Source organism: Electrophorus electricus, chromosome 19 (assembly GCF_041902795.1).
Source record: "Electrophorus electricus isolate QZ-2024a chromosome 19, ASM4190279v1, whole genome shotgun sequence".
Taxonomy (NCBI): domain Eukaryota; kingdom Metazoa; phylum Chordata; class Actinopteri; order Gymnotiformes; family Gymnotidae; genus Electrophorus; species Electrophorus electricus.
In genome coordinates, this window is record NC_137515.1 from 2782501 (window position 1) to 2808287 (window position 25787).

A 25787-nucleotide genomic window follows, 5' to 3' on the forward strand; every position below is an offset into this window, starting at 1 on the left:
AAGGCAGCGGCACAAGCCAAAAGGCATGAAATCAAGAAACACACACACACAAATACTTCTGTCCATTATCTGGGAGATGGAGATGGGAAACACTCTTATTAATGAACATGCACCATCAAAAATGGATCCTCAGGGATTCATTTAACAATAAAACTTGTCGCAAAGCGTTGGCGAGGCTCGGACCCTCAGATACATGTGCCCGAGACTCACTCAACAGCAGGAGACGGGCCAGCAGTCTGCTCACGACTGGCTCGCATTACACACACACACACACACACACACACACACTAATTCCAAGTGTAGGCCTGTGAACTAACAGGGAGACCAGACAGGACAAGGCAGCAGTGTGAGACCTTGACAACTCACCGTCTTCGCACCATGCTGAAGTGTGATTTCATGCGTGTCTGGGATCTTCCTCACCGGGTCCTGTACCAAACGCCAGGGGGCAGAAGACAGTGGAAGAGGTTTCAGGATTTTGTGCAAAATGCTACTCAAGGGCAAATGAGTCAAAAGTTCATCAAAGCCAGAACATGAGTAAGCGCAGACCCAATTCTTATATGAATGTTTTCCCTCCAGTCGGGCCTGCACATACAAAAGCAGAGGTCACATTCCTTCTGTTGTTACTGTCATTTTCTGTTGAGAAGCTGATTTTGGTGAGGTGACCCATCAGCTCGACCTCTCCAATGGCACACCTGGCGCACACACACACCTGGCCATTTACAAACCTGCCTTTCGTACATTTTAGGGTGCTTATGTTTGGTTGTGTAAGATATTCTGACACCCCCTTTGTGGCAGATATCTTAAGGCGGTTTTACACTGTGCGATTCCAGCAGTCTTATGCATTAGCTGCATGTGGTACCGCATGAGATACTGCAGCGGAAAGTCCATGACACACCGTGCAATCAACTGTGTTACAAGAAAAACTCTACTACTCTACTACATTTCTGGCTAAAAGATATCAAATATTCTGTTTTTGACGCATGATGCACTACACATTCAAAGAGCACAGAATTTACCTCACAACCAAAAAAAAACCTTCCACAATCTGTGATTGTCGTGTGTGACAGCAATAACGATCTTGATCGTCGATCAATTACACCCTGCCATATCCCCCGATGTACCAAACCATCTGAATTTAGTCTAGTGGTGTATGGGAACTCGAGTGTCCGTGCGCCTTTAGTCTGATCTGATCATTAAACATGGTCGTTTTGGTTTTTCTCTGACAGACGGTTGTGTTCTTTGCTAAGCAAAATGTTTAGCACTGAGGGACTATAACACACACACACAGCTGGCTGAAGTTCAGAACAGACGGTTGGCGACCGCTGCTGCTCTACTGGGAACCCTACCGCGATTCATTGCTCACAGGGGCAACCGAAGAGCAGGACGGGGGTGCTTTGGGGCACCCTGCGGGACTGGCCCCGCCCTGCCGAACACCTGATGCTCCGCTTGGAGCACCTGGCTTGGACAGGAAGCCATGTCTGGGGAACAGGGGCCCACCGCGATGCGCCATCCATCACGCGGGCCCCGCCGCGGCCCTGGGAGGACCAGGATGAGTCTGCGCAGTCTGGCCCGCCATGCTCAGGGTAGGCCATAAAAGAGGTGTGCGTGTGAGTGAGAGAGCGAGCAAGAGAGCTAGTATGCATTTATGTACGAAGATTTCAGAAGGGGTGTGTGTGTGTGTGAGAGAGACAGGACCCGTATAAAACACTGTCTATAAAGAATCAGAAAAGTATCCCACAGTGCTCTTTGGATCAACAGAACAAAACCCTGCAGCTTCGCATCGCCCTTCCCCGCTGTGGGTTTCGCACTAGTAATAAAGTGACCATTACTGCTCCAATAATTCAATGCACAGCACAAGCATGAAGCCATGAAAACCTTTGTTCAAGAGCATTAGTGCTTTCACGGGGCTACGTGACACACAAGAGGTCACACAGGAGCAGCGCTAAAGATCACACCTTCTCCCCCCTCCACGAACAGCCATGACAGAGCTGACCAGAGAAGCCATGTGAATCCCCGCCTTTGCAAGTTTGTTCACTGCATATATAGGACATTCTATCCATGCTCTAATGAACTAATGAAAAAGCGAGGTAACAAAGAATGAGACAGTGCTGCCCTCTAGTGGATTGATCACACTGCTACAAAATGAAGCCCCTGTCAATCCCCCATAGTTATCAAACACAAAGCATAGTAAATGTACATATTGTAATTTAAAGAGTCATTAAAGTACTCACATATTTGTCAGTTAGTACATCTAGTAACAAAAAACTAACTTGAAATTGTACTGGGGCTTCAATACCAGCTTAATGATATTAAAAGTCCTGTGTCAGCAGTGCAAAAGATGAAACAAACGTAACAAATCTATATGAAGTCCCCTTGGTTTCAACAGTGGTGAGGGCAAGCGTCTTCAGATTAAGGTTTGTAAGACCATCAAAATACCTGCAAAATACAGCTGCACACTGACTCTGTAAAACAGAAGCGCAGCTTTGCAGTGCAACCACGTTACAAGTTCCTGTTAACTTTATAACCACCCGTGAGCAAAAAAATAAAAGCATCTTAAACCTACATCATCGTCATCATCTTCCTCCTCGACATTGCGACTGTCGTCATCGTCGTCATCGTCATCGTCGGCCGTGCTGCCGCTGTATCCTGGTGGGGGTGGAGGTCCTATCGCCTCATCATCCTCGTCAGGCTGAGCTGTGAAAGCAGGGGGCACGGGGGGGCCAATGGGTTCGGAGTCGCTGCTCTCCTGCTGCCTGCTTGGAGAGACGCTAACTTTACGACAGGGACTCCCATAGACACGCAGTCCTGCGCTGCACTACAATGCACAAGGGCATTGCAAGAACGGTCCACCACGATTGTAAGCAGGATTTATGGTCACATTCCGCAGGGAAGACGGCGGGACACGACCTGGGAATCTCTGAAACCGTGCTGGGGTGAAGGATCACCTGGAAGTGGAGGCAGACGGTTTCTCCCTCTGGCTGGACCCGGACGTCCTGGGGCCAGCGTCGGGAACGGGCTCTCTCTGTACCTGCTGCTGTTGCCGATCCTCTGGACATCAGAGTTTTGTTTCAAACAGCAGGTCAAGCTACCCACGTCGTTTTGACGTTGGCTTGTTTATTTACTTTTGTCTTTACAACCAATTTTTAAAAGCTAATGCACTTCAAGGCATCACTATTGATTCCTGTATTTCAGCAGTATTCTAGTTCTGCTGGGATCTTGAACTCAAACCTACTGTACTGGCTAGGATAAGTCTATGAGTAGATAAAGCACATAAGAGCGTCTGCTAAATACAGAAAATTAAATGTAAGACAAACAAACATTCTTGGCAGAAATAAGTAGCTTAGCATCGTAGAGGATTTAAGTCTTACAACCAAAACAAACCTAAAACTCGCTGACTCCTTTCAATGGCCGTCCTCCGAGTCTGCTCAAAAATGGCTTCCAAATCGAAGGTTCGAGCCTTTTTTCCTGTCCAAAAATACAGAATTAACTACAAAAACACACCATACAAAAAAAGGCAAACGAGGCAACAAACACAGATCTAAAATATAAAAGGATCTTAAACTCTTAAAAGGATCCGAGCAAGTGTGCGTACCAAAACCAGAGAATCCCATAACTGAGGACAGATCTCCTTCGCCCGTCTTTTCTAGGGAGAAATAAACAGAGACGTTCGTCTACTTCATCTACAATATCTACAAGATCTACAAGAAAATAAGATTCAGCCTGGATTACTGCCCCGAACATTTTTAAAGATTGAACTGTAGCTTGGATTGTTAGATGGACTGGGGAGAATTAATCTTAGCTAGCAAACTTGTACTTGTAGCCGAAATATTCATACCCCTGTGACATTTGTACAAATTAAGCATTTACCCCAAATTAACTTTACAACAGAGTAGAAATAAACTAAAACCTCACCATTGTTTCCGTGGGCTGCCATGTTTTTGGATTTGCAACATTGGAAATCACTTCCAGGTCACATCGGAACTCGTGTTCAAAATAAAAGCCCCTCATGCCTTGCCAGCATTTCCCGTTTATTGCCTTTCCAAAAATTTACAAAAGCCAACTCACTGCAGACTGAGACTCTGTATATATATTTTTCAGGAATAGAGTATGAATGCTTGTAAGAACGGGAGAACATACATTTCCACATACACTATACCTTTTAAACAATCAATATTTTATGCACATATTGACAAAAATGTATTTCAAATCATAGTAAACAAACTGCATTGCTTGAAATCCAGAAAGTATTTCTTTACTATTTTGTGTTTAAACCAGAGGTTCGAATTACTATAAAGTAAAGCAAATTATGTAATGTAGTGACATATCAAATAAATATTCCCACATTAAAACAGAAGTATAAAAGCTACAGTAAAATACATCTATGGATATCAAGTAATGCATATGTAAATTAATCTATGCATATCAAGTAAATACATTGTTGTTTTTTCGAATTGCCCAGATCTCTGATATCAAACATCCAGCATTTGACAAAGTTCCTGATATCTTTATCCTGTACATAGCTAGCCAAACAAACACACACACACACACACACACACACACACACACACACACACACACACAGAGAGTCAAGAAACGTACAGAAATCATCACAAACGACCAGTCACGGACAATGGTGAGGGTCACAGCTATTAACTCAGGCAAGGCGTGTCTGCACCCCCCTTCTTCTGTTACATCTCTTCTTCTCCAGCCACTATCTTCTCGATGGCTGCCCAGTCCAGTTTACTCAGCATACTACCAGTGCTTTGGGAGAGTGTGTCTAACTTGTCCCGGTCACCCTCCAGCAAGCTCTGGGCAAAACAAAAAAAGACAAACACGTCCATTATGAAGTAACCATGCCGCGCAAATGAGAGAGTTTGAGATTAATCAAATTATCAATCATATCAATATACTGATAATTAAAGACATACATACATGAGTAGCAAATCAATAGCAAATGGAAACTATTATTATTTATTATTATTATTTATTTATTATTATTATTATTATTATCGACAACACTTTGTGCCAGATTTGTGCCTGGAGGTAACGGCTTCATACCCGTCCCTGGTCTTTGCTGTCTAGTCCCAGAATTCTGCGGATCTCGAGAGGAATGTCCCACGGACTCACCACCTCCCTCTTCTCCACGTCATCCAAACATGGTGGCTCGCGGTGCCCCGCACTCTGCTGCTCCGCTGGCAGTCTGCTCAGACTTGTTTTGGGCCCTGCGTATTGTGAAGGGGAAAGAAGAAAATCATAGCAGTAGCAGCTGCACCCCTCAGATTACCAAGCGGAAGGTAGCGGACCAGTTCAGCACGATCGTGTCTGAAGGAAGGCTTACGTGGAGCGGCCGTCTTTATCCTGGGTCTGGCCCTCTCGTCACTCAGCATTCCTCGCCGCGTGACCTGGGACAGCCGATCCCCGGGAAGAGCCCTCACTGGTTCAAGAAGGGAAAACAAAAAAAAAGTAGACTAGTTTGACCTTCTTTTAATATCAAAGTTTCATAGTTCCACCGTTACGAATATCAAATCAAATGTATTTATTTATATAGCGTTTTACAACAGATGTTGTCACAAAGCAGCTTTACAAATGTCCCAAAGCCGCAAACCCCACACAGCACTAATGAGCAAAAGTTGACGATAATTGAGTATATCAAGAGTTGAAGGGAGGGAGAACCGGGTCTGTGGAGTCCCAGTCTGGTGCTGAGGGTGGCAGGTGGGTGCGAGGCAGGTCTCTTCTGCAGCACCAACGTCCTTCCGAGAGGCGCGGCGGCGCGCGCTCGGCCTCTTCGGCTAGGGGGCGTAGTCTTCCTCTTCTCCGCAGACAGGCTCCGACTCCTGGAACAAAAAACAGCTCATTGGTGTGGTCGAGCTCCCGCACGTTCACGCCCGAGGGAGCGTGTCATGCAGAGACACCAGTGGGCGCAGAGCCTCGGGACAGAGCATGTGCCCACCTGGGCCTGGAGTCGCGGGACAGAGGCGGGGCACCGGCGCTGGAGGCGGGGCGGAGGGAGTGCGGGGCGGAGAGCAGGTCTGTGATCAGGTTGCAAGCCTCGTGGGCCCTCTGAGAGTGGTGCCTCAGTAGAACCTGCCTGGGAGCACAGGGAGTCACGTGAGGTCAACGCCCCCTGGGCTGAGGGGTCAGCATGCACATTAAGGTCACACTCCAGCTAGGGAGAGTGTGTAAAATATACATTTACACAAAAAAAACTTACTTGTCTCTCTCCTCTTTGATTTTCTTGTTGATCGTCAGGTCTCTAGAGGACGGCTTCTGCATTTTAGCCAAAACAAAAACATATAATAATTGCAAAGATAAAAATAAGAAGAATGTTGTTGTTTATTATTGTTGTTGTTATTTTTAATACTACTACTACTAATAATAATAATAGTAATAATATTAGATGCATTAGGTACAGAAAAAAAAAAACACTGCCAATAACATTTCAACATTTCAGTCTCTTGAGCGGTAAAGAGGAGGTGCACCACCGAGAAGGGCGGGGCGAAGGGTAGGCGCTCCAGCTGTCGCTTCTCCTCCCTCTGCCTGTGGTACTCCACCAGTCTCTCCCTCTGCCTCCTCCTCATCCAGGCACGGAGCTCCTTCCTCTCCTGCTCCACCATGCCTCTCCTCTGCCGCTCCTCACGCCTGCTGCTCCCCGCCACAGGGGCGGGAAAACATTTTTAATTGGCTTTCTGTCATTCTCCCTTCTCTGTTGTTTACTTTTAATCATACTATTTAATTGGTCATTTACCAATCGTTAAGTTAATTGAAGTAAAAAAAAAAAAAAAAAAAAAAAAAAAAAAACACATCTATGCCAATCAATCGGTTAAGCCTAACCAGCATTACAAAGGACGTCTCGCCACAGTTGGTCCTCGGTAACGTTCACTCATTTCCCGCCACAATAGGCGAAGCAACTTGCTCTCGGACCGCACCTGTCCGGCCTGGCCGCAGAGGGGGAGGGGCGCAGCTCCGAGGGTGAGAGGGCTCCCTCCCTCACAAGCTCCGCCAAGATGTCTGCCACATCACTCAGCCCCGTCACGGCCCAAGCGTCGTCAGTCCGTCTGGTGAGAAAGATCAGGCGTAGATCGAGACGAGTAACACAAACGCGCAAAGTGATAGAACTCAGTGGTTCAGGTATTTGACTAGTAACCAGAAGTTTGCCGGTCAAAGTCCCACCACCGCCGAGTTGCCGGTGTCGGGCCCCTGAGCAAGACCCTCAACTTTCAGTTGCCCAAGTTGTATTCAGTCATTTTGGATAAAAAGCGTGAGCTAAATGCTGTAAATCTTGTATTAATTGATACTTACGTGGCAGAATTCTCCATGAAAGGTTCGCTCAGTTCTGCATGACAATCACAAACTTGTCAGAGAATATTTGATATAGTGACAGAACATGTATTCACCAGCGAAGAAAAATCAACAGCTGTGTGTGTGACTTGGTAACAGAAGGACGAACCCAACACTGAGAATCGGAGGGCTGTACACAGGTCATTTACCTTGGCTGTCATCCCAGGGACGCTGCTCTGGTTTCACTTTAAAAAAAAAAAAAGGGTCAGGTTTAGCACTGATGTCACACATGCTAGCGTGACTTTACAAACGCATCGGATTTCCGCTCCTGAAGTCAGTTATCAACTGGCAGTGGTACAGCAATCGAGAGCGTACCCGTAGGAGCGGCGTAGGGTTGGCGGGCCAAGCTCCGCGCCGACGCTACGGCTAGAGAAGGGCGCCCCCTCAGGCCTGGAGTAGCGTCTGCTTTCGGCGTGGAGGAGAAAACCCCTCCCTGTCTCGGCTCTCCCATGTCCTCCCTCACGTTGCCCAGCTCGTGACACACCGCGTGTCTGGAACTCTCCGCTGTCCGGAACAGTTCCAGATATGTTACCGTTTCCAATATTTACGGTCCCCAAGGATGCTTGTCAAGGAATAAATTGGACACAACAGTGTAAATTCTTCTAAACAACCTTCCTCAATGAGGCCGAGTGCACTGGAATGAGGCTGAGGATCGTCGCTGCTCATGACCACAGGAGCCAAAGTCTCTATGGTGCTCACCAGCTGTAACAGCACACAAACACCATTAAGAAGTAACACACCACAGTAACACCCCAGTGATGCACGCCCATTGGCCGCTCACCAGCCTGGTGTTGGCGAACTCTCTGTCCATGTGGTCGGCGATGCTTTGTAGGGCGGCCAGCCGGGCATCCAGCTCGGACAGATGAGCAGAGACACGGCCGTGGGACGACGAGGCGTGCTCTACGAAGTGGCGGGCTGGTTCGACCTCGTCCGGGGCCCTCCCGCCTGTCTGCGCCCGGGTGCCAAGCGAGTCACCGCCGGCCCCAGAGACAGAAGGCACGACCGTGGAGTGAGAGGCTGTCGCCAAGCGATCTGGAGGAGTTGGAACATAGCAAGGGACAGAAAACGGATGATAACGACATGCGAAATTCTGAAGCTAGATGGAGTTTCTGTTTACGAATCACTGCCAGGTCGGGAGTAGTTGCGAAGCTCTGGGAAAGGAAATGTTACCGAGGACTTCATCAGTCCGATCTGCAGTACTGAGGTCGGGGCAGGGGTCGACCTCTGGCTCGGTCGGGGCAGGGTTGGTCACGGAAGCTGCCAGAAGGTGAAGCAGGGCAGACGTAGGTGGAGGGTCGGAGATGGTGTGGGCAGGAAACGGGGCATGGGGTGGGGCAGGAGGCAAGTCTTGAAATAGCGCATCATCCTCCAGATCCACCACACTGATGAACCTCCGGCCAACTGCAGTCTTTAAGAGACAGTTACGAATGCCAAGCAGTGACCAATGACAGCACTGCACAGTTGAATATCAGATTAAGATTATTTTAGGATTACATTATTAACAATTATTAAATAATTTCTTCAAGTTTCTGTGAATGTTTATGGTTGCTTTTACCGTAATCTACGGTCTTGGCTTACCGTCAGGGCGTTAGGCTCCGCATGTCTGGAGCCACCCTGCTGATCCAGAGGGTCGTTCCCAGGAAACAGGAGGTTCAGGAACTCATCAGGCGGGACTACCGGAGCCACCATGCCCTGTCCGTCATCTACGCAGGCCAGAGAAACAGAGCTGGAAACCAGTCATGCCTTCCGCTAGTGACATGGCTGACAGCTCTCATTTACAACAACGGAATTACAGTGCAGTCCGGAAGTAACTGAATAACTGCTTAACGCGGATGAAGCGTTCCCTCTCACAGAGTCCTGTCTGAAGCGAGAGATGAGGGAGACGCTGTCGGAGAACTTACGAGCAGCTGCAGGGTCAAGGGTCACAGGAAGCTGAGCTGTGACGGCCTTATCGGTGACGCTGCGGGGCGGGTCTGTGGGCGAGAGAAAGGCACCAGAAGCATCACCAAAGCCCCATGTGCTCGAGCGGGCAACGAGTCAACCCAGACGGGCAGGATCACGCACCAGGGTCAGTGTTGGTGCCGGCGTCCTGGATTTCAGGAGGCTGTTTGTGTGTGGCGGCAAAAGCGTGAAGCTCGGCCGACGTGGAATGGGCTGCGGCCAGAAGCCTCTGCCCGGTCAGCATGGAGTCGAAGGAACCTGAGCGACGACAGAAAGCGTGGCGTCTGAATTCCTGGAGACGGCTGTATGCACGCCGACCAACAACAGCTCAAGGAACAGTTCACTCAGAAATGTTAACTTGCTTAATAAATATCTTTAAAAAATGATAATTAGGGGGCAGTGGTAGCTCAATTGCTCGTCGTACTCAGTCAGTCGCTTCGGATAAAAGTGCCAGCTAAATGCCGTAACGTAAATCTCATCAGTGGTAGTAAATAGACATTAAGGCATTAGCAACATTAGAATTTGGGGTCTGGACAGCACTTAAATCTTATTCACGGCTAAAAGAAAATTCTGGATACAAGAAATGTGATGAATAAGATAACCTCTCTTGGTTGGTACAATCATCTCTTCATAGCAGTGGCCTTTTGCATTAGGCCACTGTATTTGTGAGCACACTCACCTAAAGGAAAGACAAAGTCATCGTCCACAGTAGGTCCTTCATCTTCAGGCTGCAGAGAGATTAAAGTTATTCCATTAACGATAAAGGCCTGTGAATGCCACCCAAGCTACGTTCATGAGGTGGTCTACTAATGCCAGCACCTGCAAGGGGAGGATGATGGAGTCCTCGGGTCTGAAGGAAACTCCTCCTTTCTGGTCTCTCCTTTTCAGCCTGAGGACCAAACATTAGAAATGCTTCAAAACAAGGAGGTCAGGACAGCAGGCATTCACAGTGCGGTCAGTGTGAGGGTCGCAGAACATGAGGGAACCTTATAAGAAGGACTCTTCTTCGTATGGAAAATATGACTCTAACCCTAGAATGGGTTTAAACGCACTGGCGTAGGGGAAGGTCACACAGGGCTGTCAGGGAATGGGGGCAAGAAATACTAATAAATCTAAAAACTGGGTTCACACTGCCTCTTGAAGAGTGGTCCCAGGAGCAGAGAGCTGGTTTGGGTACCTCTTGTTGGAGGGAGCGGACGTGGTGTCGCTCCGCGTGCCTCCGTCTGCCGTGAGGAGCCGGAGCCTGTGTTCCGCTCCCCGCCCCGCCGCTGCGGCCCGGGCCCTGAGCTCCTCCAGGGGGAGCAGGCGAGGAGCCCTGGCGGGAGGTGCGCCGTACCGCAAGCCCTGCGACGCGACGCAAAAACGCAACCAGTCGCAGTCGTGTTTACATAGGCGGAGCGCTGTCTGGTTTCGGGGGGGTTTGTAAATGTGTCCGGGGTGGGCTGTGGAACAGCTTACCGCACTTGGTGGTTCGGGCTCAGCGCTCAGCAGCTGGAGACCTACAGCCACGGGGCCCGGCGTGGGGTGCCTCCCCGGGGCAGCGAGGGGGAGACGGGGCAGCTGGACAGGGCAGGCCTGGGCGGCAGGGGGACATCGCAGCAGAGGAAGCCCCACGGCGGTCACCGCTGTGTGGGGAGCGGGAGGTAGGCGGACAGCGACTCCTCCGGTTCCCCTATTCGATGGTGCCTCCCGGACGGGGGGCTGAGCTTGTGTGGCGTACTGGTTACGATTCAGGTGCCGTGGAGGTGCTGTGGGGTCAGCGGGCACGTGCTGACTGAGGTTAAGGAGGCGGGGGGCGGGACCCCACGCCTCTCTTACTGGAGCAGGCGGAGGGGGGCGCAGCAGAGTTGGCTGGGGCATGGACAGGTGGAGAAGCCGGAGCCCCCGCGATACCGGAACAGTCCTCCCAAGGAGGGGGAAAATGGTGCGGTCCTGAGACCTGCCACTAGGGGGCTCCTGCAGAAGAACACGATTTTCCACAGTGGGGAGAAGCCCACGGGAAGCAGCAGTGAATCCTTCTGCCTGATCTTTGGACCAGTGTGAAGAAATGACCAGCTGCTGAATTTCCTAGGTCATCAAAAACAAAAAGTACACATTTGAAATCATTAGACAAAAAACTTCTCCAATGACTTTTATTTTGTGTGATTTTAGAAATGGCTTCATATCCAGGAAAGGTCCTTTTTACCCGAGTGTCGACTCCTGAATGAACTGGACTACTCCTTTCTTCACCAGGTTCCTCTTCTCTGCTGGGCACCTGCTGACCGGCAGGCCGGGATCTCCTACTCTTGGGCCCAGAAGCAGACGTGGGCCTGTCCATGTTCTCGGGCACCGTGTCCTGGGAGACCTGGGCAGGGCTAGCTGGGGGCACCACAGACCCGCTGGGCTGCGTCAGCAGGGGGTTGCCCTGGGTAAGGGGCAGGTTGGCAAAAGAGGCTCCCACCACTTGCATAAGACTCATGAAGTTGATCTGCTGCAGCTAAAATGTAAGGGGAAAAAAAATGTAGAATACAAGAAGCATTACCAAAAAACTGAATTTCCAGATCCATTTTACACACACCTGCACTAATCTGAAAAGCTCATCGTGGAGAAGCTGTCTGACGGGGTCAGGGTGTGTTCCTGCTCCATTCTGGGGCAGAGCCCCGGTGGGGGGCCGGCTGGCTGGAGTTGCCCCAGCCAGAGGGTCTGGCCCGGGAGCACAGTGCTGCTGCATCTGCAGAACGGACGCTGGTTCTGGAGCACCACAGACAGGACTGCATGAGAAGGAGAAAAAAAACACATGCAAAGCATTTGGACTCGGCAGCACTACAGACACTGGCAGATGAGCTGAAATGAGGTTGGAGCAGAATGACAGTTTCAAAACCCTCCAAAGTTCAAACAGGAGCCTGTGACAGCGTGGGAGTGAGAGCGAGTGTGCGGTGGTAAAGGGACCCTCGAGGGGAATGCGTGACCTGGTACTCAAACTTGGGCGTCTGCTTCACTTGCCTGCACGCCGTTTCCTTAATAGATTTTTCAGGTCCACCCTTTAGCGTAGTTCCTTCCTCAGAACTGTAACAGAGAATCTTCAGATTAGCCCTCAACATCTTAAATATAAACTAAAGAAACAATCCCACTGGCTTTATTTACAGAAGAACCTTAGCCATGCTCAGATCATGTACTAGATAAATCCAGTGCAGATTCTAGTGATCTACCAACTTAAACCTGAGAATGGGCTGGGCGTGGCCCAAATATTCCAACGAGCATGTTTGATTGACAGCTCAGAGATCCACAGCCTGCTATGCTACTCCAGCAGGAGGACCAGAGTACATGCATGAACCTTTTGAGGAGAGTGCAGGAACACAGTGTGCGATATGGGCTTTAAAATATATAAAAATGTTTATTCTGATCTTAGAATGAACTCACATAGTTTCAGAGGAGTCATCATCCGTCCCTGGGCCTTCTAAATCTGACAGTGTCAAAGTCTGTGGAAAGACACAATGCTGGATTCAGATCCAGGTGCACGTAAACTGGTACAGCAGTACTGGTATGAAGTTCTTTTTACCTTGTCTCTGGGTCCACTCAGTGTTCTGCTGTGGGTCTGCTGTGTGCTGCTGTCACCTGAAAAACACCAAACACGAGGCTCCTTGCTAGTATGTCCTCTAAAAAACTAAATAAGACCATTGCTAGTGAAGCAGAAATTACACATCCTCAGCAACATGCTGGAGTTCCTACCCTCCGAATCAGCCAGTGGGAGTAGCTTATTCTCTCGTGTAGCATCCTCTTCTTCAACGTCTGGGTCAGAGGTCACATCCTTGTGCCCAGAAAAGCTAGCTTCACCACCCAGGTCAGAGGTCACGCCCTTGTGCCCGGGCAGGCTAGGGTCGTTGTGTTCTTCCTGAACCTCCTCTGGCTCACACGCCCTGCAGAATGAAGCGGTTCTGTAAAATAAACTCTCCTCGGATAAGCGCTGCTCGTGATCAGCGGAACACAGGCACAATCCGAGCCAAAAGGTGACGGCTTCGGAACACACAACCCACAGTGGGCAAGGCCAAAGGCACACTCCTCAGTCAGACTTTTAACATGAAAATTCAAACAGGGAAGGAAAAGACCCATGAAGTTTATTATTATTATACAAAAATATGTGCTTCAAATGGCTGGATGCTTATACGAAAGTTGTCCATCTCTTCCACTTATCTACGGTTAAATGAAGCAGTGTGTACTCACGGTGAGCTGGGTCCATGCTGGAGGTCCAGGTCAGGAATGGTGATGGGTGTGCCCGCTGAGGCGGGGTAGCCTGTGTCCAGACTGCTCTCTCGGTCCCTCGTCCAGCCCGGCTGTGGCTGCAGGACAGGGGCCACGGTGAGCTCCCTGTGGGGGACCTGGCCCAGACGCAAGACCTTGTTCCAGTGAAGGCTAACAAACCACCATGACAGGAAATCTGGCAAACCAACTACAAATCTATACCGAAGGTCATATATAAATTCACTATTCTCTCCCAAATATGAACTCACTTGAATCTGGTCGTAGTGCCTGTCGATTCCCAGCAGGGCGGCCGTATACCTCAGCTCCAGGAGCCTCAGAGCAGACAGCACAGCAGGGGCCGAAGCTTTAGCCCTGATGACCACAGGCTCGCCGGCGCCCTCTGGCTTCTTCCTGAGGGGTTGCGTGAGGAGAACGCTTCTGTCCGCCCAGCGCAGCATCCATTCCAGCAACCGGGCCAGCCGGGGGAACTGGGCCTCCAGTCTGGAGTCCAGCCCCAGCTGCAGCTCCACGTCAGGTTGCAGGACGGTCTTAAAGGGCCAGCGTTCAGTTTGCAAGGACCACGGGAGCGGGTCCCGAACGGGGTTGGCTTCCACGTTCGCTGTGCGGCCTTCGAGGGGAGCGTCTCCCGGCGCAAGGCCGCCCTGCTGTCGGAGGCCGAACAAGCCCGGCCGTTTCCCAGGCACGGCGCCGGTGCGAGTCGGAGCTGGAGACAGGACGGGCCCGACGGACGTGGGAGGCTCGGGAGACTCCAGCAACGTGCGGAAGCAGCGGCCGGCGCGGAACACGGGGAGCCGTGCGCCTCGTCTCTGGCCGGCCTGGCGGCGCCGGAGTGTGCTCAGCACGTCAAAGGCGTCGGAGTGAAGCTCTCTTTGACACAGCTGGGACGAGAAGCCGCTCAGCAGTGGCAGCTCCGCCTCCTCCACATCCAGGCCATCCTTCTCTAGCACGTAGCTGAGGAAGAGCTCCAGAAAGCGGGGGTACTCCTCATCCTCCAGCTCGAACCGCCACGTGCCCACAGTGGGCAGGCAGGGACCTCTGTCCTCCCCCTGCTCCGTAACGGACACCCTGCGTCCTCCCTCGTTCACAGACTTCAGGCTTACGCCCACTCTTCTCTCGTCTTTTGACCTACAGAACGTGTGCAAAGGTCAAAACTACCTGGGGCTGGTCATACAAACATTAAAAATCAAAGCAGGTTCTTCATGTTGCCTTAAAACACAAGCATGACTGAGGTGTAACGGTAATGAGTACTTGTGATGAGGCCTTGACTGTGGGTCTGGAGAACGAGACTCAGATGGCGTGTCAGTGATGTCCCCCTCGCTGACTACCAGGGGGCGCTCGCCATCCGTCAGAGTGCTGGCGCTCAGGCTGCTGCCCAAGGAGAACCGGTTCAATATGGCGGCAGGATCTCCCCTGGTGTCTTCTTCCTCTGTCTCCCAGAGATGGCGCTCCAGAGGGGCCAGGCTCCGCGCCAGACGCCGCTCCTCCCGGAGTCGCTGGCGCCGCTGATCCTGGATCAGGACCATCATCGTCTCTCCCTCCTCTTCCTCACGCCCCACCCCTCTGGGTGGTGTGGCTATACATAAATAAACAGGACATACATAAAAATGTCTCCCATCTTCACAAAGACAGCCGCAAATGCCACTTCCCTGCGTAGTGCACTTCATAGGAAGCGAATTCAGATTCGTCCATAAAGCAACAACCGTGTTTGACCTGAGGCAGAAGTGTGAACAGAGCAGCGTCCCAATCTCTGCAGCAGTGAGCTGTACTTCTCCCGCAGGGGCACCCGCACGGACTCCTCCTCATCCGGAAACACCAGGGCCAGCGTCTCCGCCACCTGAAAGCAGGGGGGCGGTTTACGTGCCAGCCAGGACTACCCGATACGGAGCGCCGTGCGAGGGGAGGGACTTTACCGTCAGGCCGGGGGGCAGTTCGGCCACTAAGCTGAGGACCAGGTCCTGTAGCACCTCCTCCGCTGTAAGGAAGCGGGAGAACGGCAGCAAGCGACAGGCCCAGCGCAGGGCCTCCTCGCGCAACTCCGCCTGACGCAGGGCCTCCTCGTGCAGCTCCACAGCCTGCGGTACCATGGAGAAACCAAACAGCGTGTTGCCTGAACTCCTTCAGCGTAGCTTTAATCCGATTCAAGTTGACTCTTCTGTGTACTGTACCTGAAAGTCTTTTGACTTGTTCCTGGCATTCTGGTACCTCCTACAGGAGACGGTGAGCTGGTCACGAACGTGTAGCATCCAGCAGAGTCCACACAGCTCCCTGAAGCATACTGAGAAAGCACACACACCCACACACACACAAGGGCCAAATACACACCCTCAGAAACGCCTGATCAACTCATTTGGCTCTACATCTAGGGTATTCTTTTACAGACAAAGCATACGCACCTATGGTTTGTTTAGCAACGCTGTCCATGTCTCTGTTCCTGCCAGGCCCCGGGCGGAAAACCCCGTGCCCATTGGTGAACTTCTTTAACCCCTCGGGGAGAACGTCATCTTTCGATTCCACGTTCCCCCTCTTCACCTGTTGACACAAAAGAAGGCCGTGTGAAACCGGGGCGATAAGAACAGGCTGTCGCGCGAGTGGCGAAGGTGGGGCCGATGGAGGGTTCACCTTGCGGAACAGCAGACGGCAGCGCCGCAGGGCGTCCACGTACCAGCAGGCAGCGGGATGGGAGCAGCGGGACGCCCTGAGCAGGAGCAGCAGCCGCTGGAGCGCCGTTGCCACGCGGCAACGCGCCTCCCTCTCCACAGCCAGCAGCCCGCCTCCAGCGGAGTCCTGCGAGGAACGCAACGGGATTACACGACTGGAGTCCCCGCCCCGCCGTCGGGGTGTGGGATGTGGCTGGTTAGAAGAGGAGCAAGCACACTTTCAGGACAGGCCGGCTGACCACGGACATGATCTGGTGGCTTTATGGCCTCTGACCTCAGATGTGACTCATGTTGGAGGGCAGTGGCAGCTCAGTGGTTAAGGTACTGGACTAGTAATCAGAAACCTGTCGTTTTAAGCCCAACTGCTGCCAAGTTGCCACTGCTGGGCAGTGAGAGGTTTGGTCTTTTCCTACTGCCATCACCATACGGCAGCTGATCTCTTAGAACTTCATTTCCTGCCAGCTGTTGCCATCTTTCGTCAAACAACCCTGCGATATGAGCTAGACATGGGATACTACACCCACGCAAACCTGAACCATGAGCCTCCCTGGTTGCAGGGTACCTGCGTGTTCGGGGCGGGTTGGGGGCAGTAGAGAGGCGGTGCGGGGAGGTAGAACGCATGAGGCACCAGAGCGCGGAGCGCGGAGGCGCGCTCCTTGGCCGAGTCCAGCAGCTGGCCGAGGGGCCGGGAGACGACGTCCACCTCCGCCACGGCGGAGGCCTTCAGGATCTCCTGCACGGAGACGAGAAGCGCCTCCGCATCATCCGCGTCCACCGTATCTGAGCCAGACGGAGGAGAAAGGTGGTTAAAGTGTCTCCGTTTATACGAGTCAATCGGGAGCGCGGAAACGGAAGTGACTAAGGCATGACCGACTCCCAACACCTGGGTCATCTCTGCCACATCCAGACGTGCCGCCCATCAACGCCTCCAGCTGGACCTGGAAGATATGGCCGGGCCGCAGCTCGGCGGGCAGGTGCAGCTCACGCCATTTCAGCCTGCAACAAAGGACGACACCTCTTAACGCTAGAACGACTGACTCCGGATCAGGGCTGCCGGAGCCTGGTCCCCAGGGTGCGAGGGACATTTTCCAGGTGAGCCAGAGCAGACACGCACCTGCCGAAGTCATAGTGCTGCCTGCAGAAGACGCCGTACGCCAGGCCAAGGGAGGCGGCTGTCTTCCAGTCGCCCAGGCTCCAAGCCAGCCACACGGCCTCGGGCAGCAGGCCACCCAGGAGGAGAAGCTCCAGAGCGTAGTCCACCGTCCACACGCCGGAGAGCTGCTGTACTCGCACGGCACCCGCCGCCCGGCTCTGAGACAGGGCCACCACTCTCCGCCCGGGTGCTGCCGTGGTACATTCACATTTAGAAATCACAGCACCCAGGGCCCCTCTGTACTAGGATTAAGGATCGTTTCGCCATGAGGTGGCAAATAAGTCAAGAAACACCATCAAGGTAAAACTCCGTCAGCAGTCATTACACACACATCCAGTATGAATTTACCTGTGCGCCTCTTACAGCTATCTATCTATCTGAAGAAGACTCTTGGTGAGTAAGCGCAGTGTACTGTAGTAAGACGTAGAGGTTTTGCTTGCACAACTCATGAAGGACCTCTGTCTGAAACGTTCTGTTTCTCTCTGTGTGCTTTACTACAATTTTTAATCTCTCTCTCTTTCTCTCTATTTATCTAAAATGTGTGTCTGTGCGTGTGTGTGTGTGTGAAATCAATTCATATATAGCCCATCAACGTTCAGTGCATATTTTTGTTTTAGAGGCAAATTTAAGCATAAAACATTAGATGTCTGAGACTATGAAACACAGTTCAGTCAGGTATAAACTTTTGTCTGGTACTATGTATCTAAAATCTAAATTCTAAATGCACAAATTGGACTTGTATCTCACACAAAGAAACTACAGACTGCAATTCATCACAAGAAAAACAAACAAAAAAACATTCTCTGAATTATTCTTAGAGAATAGAAACATTTACATCTTCAAATTGTTCACTTATTCAGTTCAATTACAGTCCAAGAGTTGAGTTTAATGTTAACCATTTTAGGTTAATTTGGTGGGTCGTATGGTTGACACTGCTGGTCTAACTTTTCTACATGGACTCTGAGGGGAGCAGTAACGGTGGATCCCCCTGAGGTGTTACTCACCCGGAGGCAGGTGCAGAGGAGGCAGGACGTCCACGTTGTGTGGGGGCAAAATAACCAGGGGTTGGTTGGTGAAGTAGGAGGCCATGAACCGGCCCAAGGACTGCACCACCGCGCAGGCCGCCTCGCGGTTCACCCGCCACAGGAGCCGGCCGTCAAACGGACCCCCGTTCCCGGAAGAGGGCGCTGAGAACCGAGACGTCAACACACACGGGAGAGCGCACGGCTACGTCACACAGAGCCATGACGGAAGCGCGAGAACCAAGCTGCTCCCGTTTATACATCGGAAGCTTCTGAAAGATTACTGAATCGTGGCTTTACAGAAAACACGTGGGAATGCACGTAGCCGAACCTCACCGTGGGCTGCTGGGTCGTCTTCTGGCGCCATGCCGCTTTGCGACTGGAGCTGGAAGGCGAGGAGGTCACACATGGCCTGGGCCTCCCTCAGCTGATAGCAGAAGAGCCGGGTGAAGAGAAGAGCCAGGCAGTAGCGGGTCTCCAGGAAGCACGCGCGCGGACCAGCTGCTCAACACAGACAGATGGGTGTCTACGGCTTTGAACTGAAGGCTAGCCGAAGTGGTCACTGGGGTTTTTGTGACTGTGAGTAAGCGCGACATGGAGGGAAGCCTACCTCTCTCGCTCTCTGCCCACAGCTGGTCCCACCAAGCCTGGATACACTCGTGGTATTCGCCTAAAATAAAGTGCCGCTCACCTGGACACAGAGGAACACTGTCTCCCATTTTGGAATTCGCACACAACCAAAATGTTGCGCAGCTCAGAAAAAGGAGACTCAAGTACAAAGAGAAGTTTAAAATCTAAACAGAGCACTTGATCAAAAATAGCAGTGGGGTCTGGTCAAGGTGAACAACCAGTACACCTCTGATACCAAAGGCAATGTTATTAAAATTTGCATTTATGATATAAATCATAGAGTGAATAACCTGTTATGTCGTGGAGGGCATGACTTCGCTCCAGATGGTCTCCAGCTTTTTGAAGAACCTCCTGGATTTGAGAAATGATATTCGACATGTTCTCCAGCTCCTTGCTTTGGCTCGACGGGGCTCTGTGGCCGTATAACTCTGCCTGGTACTGTAACGCCTGCCTGTACAAGTTCCGCCATATTGCCACCAATCTGCAAAAAACAGATGAAAACACATGCATGTGCCACATTAGCAAGAACCACAATGCTGCTTCACCGAGCCTTCCAATGTCCAGGGTACCTCTTTGAAGGTCTGTTGAGCAGCAACAGATGTGATGTCCCAGCTTCAGACTCCTTGGCGTCCTGTAACAGCGGGACAAGGAACATGTCTGAGAGAGAGGGAGGGCGATCGCCCTGTGCCGGATGCGCCATTCTCTGAGGAAGACTGTAGCTCTGGTCCAGACTCTTAGAAACCTCCTGGAGGAGGAGAACAGTCTCCGCGAAGCTCCGAGAGGATCGAACACCGTCGGCGAGGGAGAGATGGGCAAAGCGCCCAGCGAGGTCCACGGCCACCCCGAGGCAGCTCCTGCCTCGCTCACTGGGAGAGTCCCAAGACAGGAAAGAGAGCAGCGTCCCGAGGAGGTCGAACACGCAAGACGCCTCGGCTCCTCCCCCGGGCCTGGCGATCCGGAGCAGGCGGGCCAGCTGGACGGCGCAGGAGATGGCCAGTCTCAGCAAGCGCCGTCTCTGATCCACAGCCCCGCCGAGAGACAGGCCGAGAGCCCAGGCAGTTAGCAGGCTCCGCCGCGCCGCGCCCAGCTCCTGCAGGGCGGTGGAGACGCCTTGGTCCGCGTCCTCCGGTTCAGACTGGGGATGGGCGTGAAGGGTGTCGAACATCGAGGCAAATTCCAACCTGCCCCCATGCTCCATCACCGCGGGCACGTACTGACCTTCATCCGAGTCCGAGCGGTCATCGTAACCCTGGAAGACCACAAGTTAAGTAAAATCCACAAAGCACGTCATTACGGCTACATGTGTAGAAAGGTCAAAACCGCAGGCAGCTGGCTGACCTGCACTCTATCAACAGTGGTTCTCAAGCTTCCTGTTCCCACTCCGTCTCGGAGAAACAGCGGTAGAGTAGACATTGTCGTATCCTGCTCTTTCAGGGCCGCCAGACTCGCCGTGAACTTCAGAGAGGACATGGACTCCAGCTTGGGCCTGACCTGGGGCTGATCGACGATACACACCGATACGCAAAATAACATACTGTTTGGATCAAACTCTAATTACAGTACTGAAACTCTTAGTTGTCGCTTTGCGCCAGGGCCCCCGCCCAACCCACCTGCTCTGACCCCAGTACCGCACGCGCCCTCTCCAGACCCCGGGCCGTATCCAGCAGGAGGTGGCTCAGAAGGGCCACGGCGGAGGGCCGGGCGGGCACCTTCAGCACGGTTGCCATGTAGCCGTCTGACACGATGAGGCAGGGCAGACGTGGGTGCCAGGTGACCGAATAGCGCTGCCTCATGGTGTCACGGAGGGATGCGCCGGAGCTGGAGCAGGCGTCGTCTGGCGCCACCGGAGGTCTGTCAGGAGCGAAGAACGCCACACCAAACAAAAAGTAAATAATATAGAAAAGGCTTTTCTTGGGAGTTGGTACGCACGAATAACAGTTAAGAGATCCCACACTGGTTATAGTGAAATGGAGAAATGAACTGATATGCCTTCTCAAACCAGCATGACAACGTGTGACAGAGCACAAGGCAGAAAGTGCAGACTAGAGATGGAGGAAAAGAAGAGACGGAGCATGGAGAAAGGTTTACAAAGGTTTACAAAGGTTTACAAAAAACCACCTCGCTGCAAAGAGAATGGGCTTAACGGACCTGAATGAAGGAACTCCAAAGCACTAATAATGCACTGTGACAAACGTTTATATCAGTTCAAAATGTATCAATACATTTCTAGAAATTTGACATCAAGCACAATGACAACATCCTGTTACCAAGTCTGCTTTTGATAACAAATATAGCTGCAAATGTGCGTAGCCTACTTTTTCCATGCTAAATACGATTTAGAAAGAAATGTGCTTTGCATAGCATACACGATCAGACCTCATCACTGCCGATGTGTCCCACAAGGACCATCTCACGGATTCCACTCGCCTGTAAGTGACTAGTGGGTGAAGAGGCAGGAAGTGTGCAGGGCCAAACTCAACGTCACACCCGGTGGTGGAGAGCGAGACCAGTCCGCCCAGTCGGGCCAGCATCAGGAGAGAGCCTCGCTTCAGGACGCAGGCCAGATAAAGGCCCTCAGGGGTCCAGCTGGCGCTGCTCACCCAGTATGACCTGCGGGCATCGGCTGTTAATGGGGCTGGGGGATACAGCGCCGGGGTGTGAAACATGCTGGCAGGCTCACACTCACCTCAGATACTTGCGCGGGATAGAGAGACTCTTACTACCACATCCTCCCAGCAGGCTGGTTACAGTCACAAAGTTCTGGAGGCTTATAAACAATGCCTGAGTAGCCTGTAAGGCATATGGGCAGAATGAGTTGGCAAGCATAAATATAGCAAAGAAGCCTTTTTTGATAAAATAATCTACAACGGTCTGTGACCAGTTTAAATTACCCTCGGATCTTTCTGGTTAAGGATTACTGCTAATAGTTGTCCATCCGGTGAGAATGCCGGTACCAGCGCCCCTCTAGATTCCACAGGCTGGCACGGAGGCATGAGGTCACCGAGTGGGTAAGACTTAGTGACCCACTGTACACTGTACCCTTCCGAACTGGAACAAACAGAGACCTTACACCAAATGCACTTTTCACCAGCAAAAACACTGCCACTTTCCATAGGCATTAGGAATCAAACCTGAGCGTGCTCTCCCGAGGCTCCTCCCAGTGCATCATCAGGAAGGTGACAGTGAGATGTTCCCCACTGATGAAGACAAAAGCACTCAGGCACACGTCGCCTACAGCCTGAACGAGAGCACAGGACCAAGAACTGAGGCAGGAAGTCACTTGAACAGTCCGTGGGGATAACGAAACGGCCTGAGTTGTCCTCACCTGACTCTGCACAAACACGCAGTGCAGTGATGCCTCTTTGTTTTTGGCCGAGGGCAGCTGCGCATTTTCCGAGGATACTATCTGACTCCAGCGTCCCCTGATGGTGCCGTCTCGCAGGCTGTAAAGTTCCTTAGGTGCCAGGCATTCCCAGAGGAAAACCTGCCCTGTGACAGTGACCAGGAGAACTCTCTTTCCATCCCCTGAGACCAGCAGAGAGAGATGCAGGGAAGTGGCTGTACATGCAAGGGACAAGACTAGATCAGAAAGAAATGTTTATCTGCAGCCCAGATAAAAAGCTTACTTTGACCATTAAAACATCCACACTAGACCACACAGGCTACACAGACCTTTACATAAAGACACTAGCTCATACACTGCAGGCACAGACGTGACCGTCTTTAATGAGTCCTTGTCTCTGTTCCACAAAAATAGCTCGCCAGAGACCAGTATTCCAGCCAACCACATTCCTATGCAAAGAGAGGCACAGAGCAAATGAGACACTTCAGCAGATCACAAATGCTGGGGAATATTTGGGCTCCATGCTCACCGTTCTGAGAGCCGGACATCGTGACCACTCTTGGCAACAAGGGTTGAAGTTTTGGCGTCTTCCTTTTGGTCTGTCCTGTTACCAAATTGATTTCACTTATGCGAGTGTCATCCAAAAGAAAGACCCCTTCCTTCTCCTAAAATGAAGTCTTTAATTAATGGCTGTATTTGTGTTTTTTAGAGAAATAAGAATTGGCAGGCATATGAAATTATTTGAATCCCAAAGCACTATCAGCTCTCTCAGGTGAAAGCTCAGCTGCAGTTAAACTGACAACCTTTCCAAGCCAGCAGAATCGCGGCCAAGGTTTTCTTCGCCTGATGCTGGAGGACAGCAAGACTTCAAACTTTATTTCCATGTTTGGCGTCAATGTAGAATCTCGGATGGTGTTTATATTTCCTACATTCTTTGGATTTTAAATCGGTTCCATCCATGTTTGGGCATATTGATCCAGTCGTTAGCTAACGAGCTAACCGTGTAGCTAGTTGAATCCTCGATAGCTGTCTGAAATTCAAGATGATCTGTAGCATTAGCGGTGCAGTAGTAAAACTACTGAGCACGCAAGGTAGCTACCCACCCTTCTAACTACCCACCCTGCTAGCTACGCACCCTTCTAACTACCCACCCTGCTAGCTACCGACCCTTCTAACTACCCACCCTGCTAGCTACGCACCCTTCTAACTACCCACCCTGCTAACTACTCACCCTGCTAACTATTCACCCAGCTAACTACTCTACTAGCTACCCTCTCAGATAACTACCCTGCTAACTACCCTCCCGCCTAGCTACCCACCCAGTTAACTACCCTGCTAACTACCCAGCCTGCAAGCTAGTGCGAGATGTTAGCCTTAGCATCTGGGAAGCTTTGGCATGTTAGCTAGCTAGCTATTTTATCTTAATAGAAACAGAGAATTTAATTTTTATAAACCTTTAATCTCAGTACTTATACATCGACTGTCTGTTTTCCTCTTCATGACATAATCTTACTATTACTGGATAATCCAAAAACAAGCGGAGTTTGCGTTTGTTTACAGTCCGCGGCAGTTTTTCGAATCTCCCTCCACTTCCGGACTAGCTCGTTCCCATGACACCCGTTTCGTTGCCATGGCACCGGACTCGCGTCTTTCATCAGTACCGTAGATCGTAGACCTGCCGCACCTTCCACGCTTGTACCGCTAACAGGTCGCTGTGATGCTTGTACACACTAGGTGTAAAAGGACATTTTGTTTTAGTTATATAACCATAAATCCTAAATCCGTACAATGCACTGACTGTACACTTATTTATTATCTGAAAATTAGGTGATATGGGCAAAAAAGGTTTAATAATTTAAGATTATTAGTCACACTGTTTTTATTCCATCGTAAGGGCATGGTTATGGAGACCATTTCAAGCCTGTACAATGTCTCTTACATGCTGTGCATATGATGAATACAAGACTTTTCATAATTGTTTTTGACATGGTATTGTGTGTATTTCGCTTTCTGCAAAAGTCCAGCTCTCAGGTGACCTGGCACCATCCTATGTATTAACTTCTCTCAAGAGTGAGGAGATCCCATGGAACATGGAAGCACATGCCCCATGGTGGCATTGAGCAGGTTTGTATCTTACATTACATTTATTTGACACTTTTACCCAAAGTGAATTACAATTATGACTGAGTACAACTTGAGCATATTGAGGGTTAAGGGTCTTGCTCAGGGGCCCAACAGTGGCAACTTGGCAGTGGTGGGGCTTGAACCAGCAACCTCCCAATTACAAGTCTAGTACCTTAACTACTGAGCTGCCACTGCCTGTAGCTAGTGTCATCACCACAAACAAGACTTCGATGGAGGACTCCTAGTCCCACGTCTAAGTACATGTATGAGCTCCCGTATCTCCGTGTTTGCAACAATCCACATTACGACAAGGAACTGAGATATCACAAGCCACATCCAGCTCGCGTGCAGCAATACCAGCGACAACTCGCCTCGTGCTCAGTGTAATCAGCCCCCTTAAGGAAGCCATCCTGGATTTCACTCTTTACATTTACCTGCATGGAGTAACAAAGCTGAAATAATTTCTGTAGAGGATGGAGACTTGCGTTTCACTCCTTAACCAGACAGGGCAGGACAAAGGGGATACAGAACTGAATCAGTACATGTAATGTATTTAGTGCTCAAATTAAGACAGAACTCAAAGTAGAATTTTAGAAAGTAGATAACAAAATAAAATATTACCATTACTGTTCTTGATTTTCTTTCTGTGCTTTTTGCATGTTTTAAGCTATTTTTAAAGGGCAATCTAATTGGTTTTTCTGGATCACACTCTGATTCTCACGTTTTCGAACTAATGATTACTTCTTAGGCTCTAGTTCAAATCGGTTTTCTAGTCTTCTAATATAATTTGAATTGCGAATGTTGGTTCTCTCACTAAACAAAAGAAGCTTCCATACCTGAGTGCCATTTTTAAATTTGTATTTTTTGCTCTAATTAAGATGATAGTGTTGGAAGATCAATTAGACTTTTCTGGTCAGGACTACTGTAGTAGAGTACATCAGGCCTGTTCTTTTCTGTCCCTGGGGTCCATGTCACATTACTTACGCTTCTATCCTGATGGCAATTAAACAATTATAGCCTAGTCTAGCTGTTTGATCATGTGATTAGAAATAATGATTGTCAACACAGCAGCAGGAAATTGTTTTTGTGTCACAGGGAAGGCTGGGACAGTAAATGTGTTGACCTTAAAACACCCTTGCAAAGATAAAACCAACACTAAAGTCATTATAATTAAACACGTGAAAAGTGATTAATAAATCATTACTAAAATGTCTTTAACGAGTCATTTTTATATGGTTTCTTTCTCTTAATTATAATTGTCTTATTTTATTTTACATTAGCTTTTACATTTGTTTTTGTATTTAAGAATGTTATGGTTATCTTGAAAGGTGCTTATAAAT

At 50.4% G+C, this 25787-nt stretch overlaps 2 protein-coding genes across 7 annotated transcripts in view; both read right to left on the bottom strand.

Moving 5' to 3' along the window:
- wdr70 (WD repeat domain 70) overlaps positions 1-3993 on the bottom strand; it is a 33292-nt gene extending 29299 nt beyond the window's left edge. For 2 of the 3 annotated variants that reach the window (XM_027003500.3, XM_027003498.3), the window contains exons 1-6: positions 3913-3993; positions 3593-3643; positions 3382-3465; positions 2946-3048; positions 2564-2756; positions 367-426 (exon numbers count right to left, since the gene is read on the bottom strand). In XM_027003500.3, coding sequence (XP_026859301.2) covers positions 367-426; positions 2564-2756; positions 2946-3048; positions 3382-3465; positions 3593-3643; positions 3913-3934 — 513 coding nt within the window. In that variant the 5' untranslated portion in view covers positions 3935-3993. The remainder of the gene's footprint in view (positions 1-366; positions 427-2563; positions 2757-2945; positions 3049-3381; positions 3466-3592; positions 3644-3912) is intronic. The other variant, XM_027003499.3, reaches the window with a different exon arrangement.
- A 20-nt stretch (positions 3994-4013) lies between these two features.
- Positions 4014-23960, bottom strand: cplane1 (ciliogenesis and planar polarity effector 1). Of its 4 annotated transcripts, XM_081702939.1 has the most exons (54): positions 23778-23946; positions 23127-23353; positions 22853-22988; positions 22653-22772; positions 22306-22538; positions 22112-22218; positions 21872-22028; positions 21667-21770; positions 21408-21590; positions 20591-20831; positions 20319-20477; positions 19550-20229; positions 19271-19461; positions 18961-19041; positions 18687-18851; positions 18333-18515; positions 17290-17518; positions 17059-17171; positions 16738-16955; positions 16138-16302; positions 15912-16047; positions 15684-15793; positions 15429-15590; positions 15229-15352; positions 14767-15091; positions 13767-14643; positions 13480-13634; positions 12988-13175; positions 12818-12873; positions 12679-12737; positions 12262-12324; positions 11837-12029; positions 11465-11755; positions 10738-11346; positions 10457-10623; positions 10099-10168; positions 9959-10007; positions 9403-9537; positions 9240-9311; positions 8917-9041; positions 8509-8746; positions 8120-8370; positions 7950-8040; positions 7654-7842; positions 7488-7523; positions 7300-7333; positions 6927-7055; positions 6483-6642; positions 6212-6267; positions 5951-6088; positions 5674-5834; positions 5339-5434; positions 5059-5222; positions 4014-4808 (listed from the first exon to the last, which is right to left on the bottom strand). In XM_081702939.1, exons 2-54 carry the CDS (start codon positions 23205-23207, stop codon positions 4689-4691), a joined length of 9375 nt encoding a protein of 3124 aa, XP_081559065.1. In that variant the 5' UTR covers positions 23208-23353; positions 23778-23946; the 3' UTR covers positions 4014-4688. The 4 variants fall into 4 exon arrangements, with proteins under 4 accessions (XP_081559065.1, XP_081559066.1, XP_081559067.1 ...); XM_081702940.1 differs by having other exon boundaries at positions 10738-11337; positions 23127-23946; XM_081702941.1 differs by lacking the exon at positions 22653-22772 and having other exon boundaries at positions 22306-22505; positions 23127-23946.
- Between the last annotated feature and the right edge of the window lie 1827 nt (positions 23961-25787).

Coding starts and splice junctions, on each gene's coding strand:
- cplane1 (XM_081702939.1), bottom strand. CDS start 23,207: ATGGAAATAAAGTTTGAAGTCTTGCTGTCCTCCAGCATCAGGCGAAGA. Junction 22,219..22,305: donor GCGTGTTTGTGCAGAGTCAG/GTGAGGACAACT, acceptor GCTCTCGTTCAG/GCTGTAGGCGACGTGTGCCT. Junction 17,519..18,332: donor TCCTCTGCACCTGCCTCCGG/GTGAGTAACACC, acceptor GTACCACGGCAG/CACCCGGGCGGAGAGTGGTG.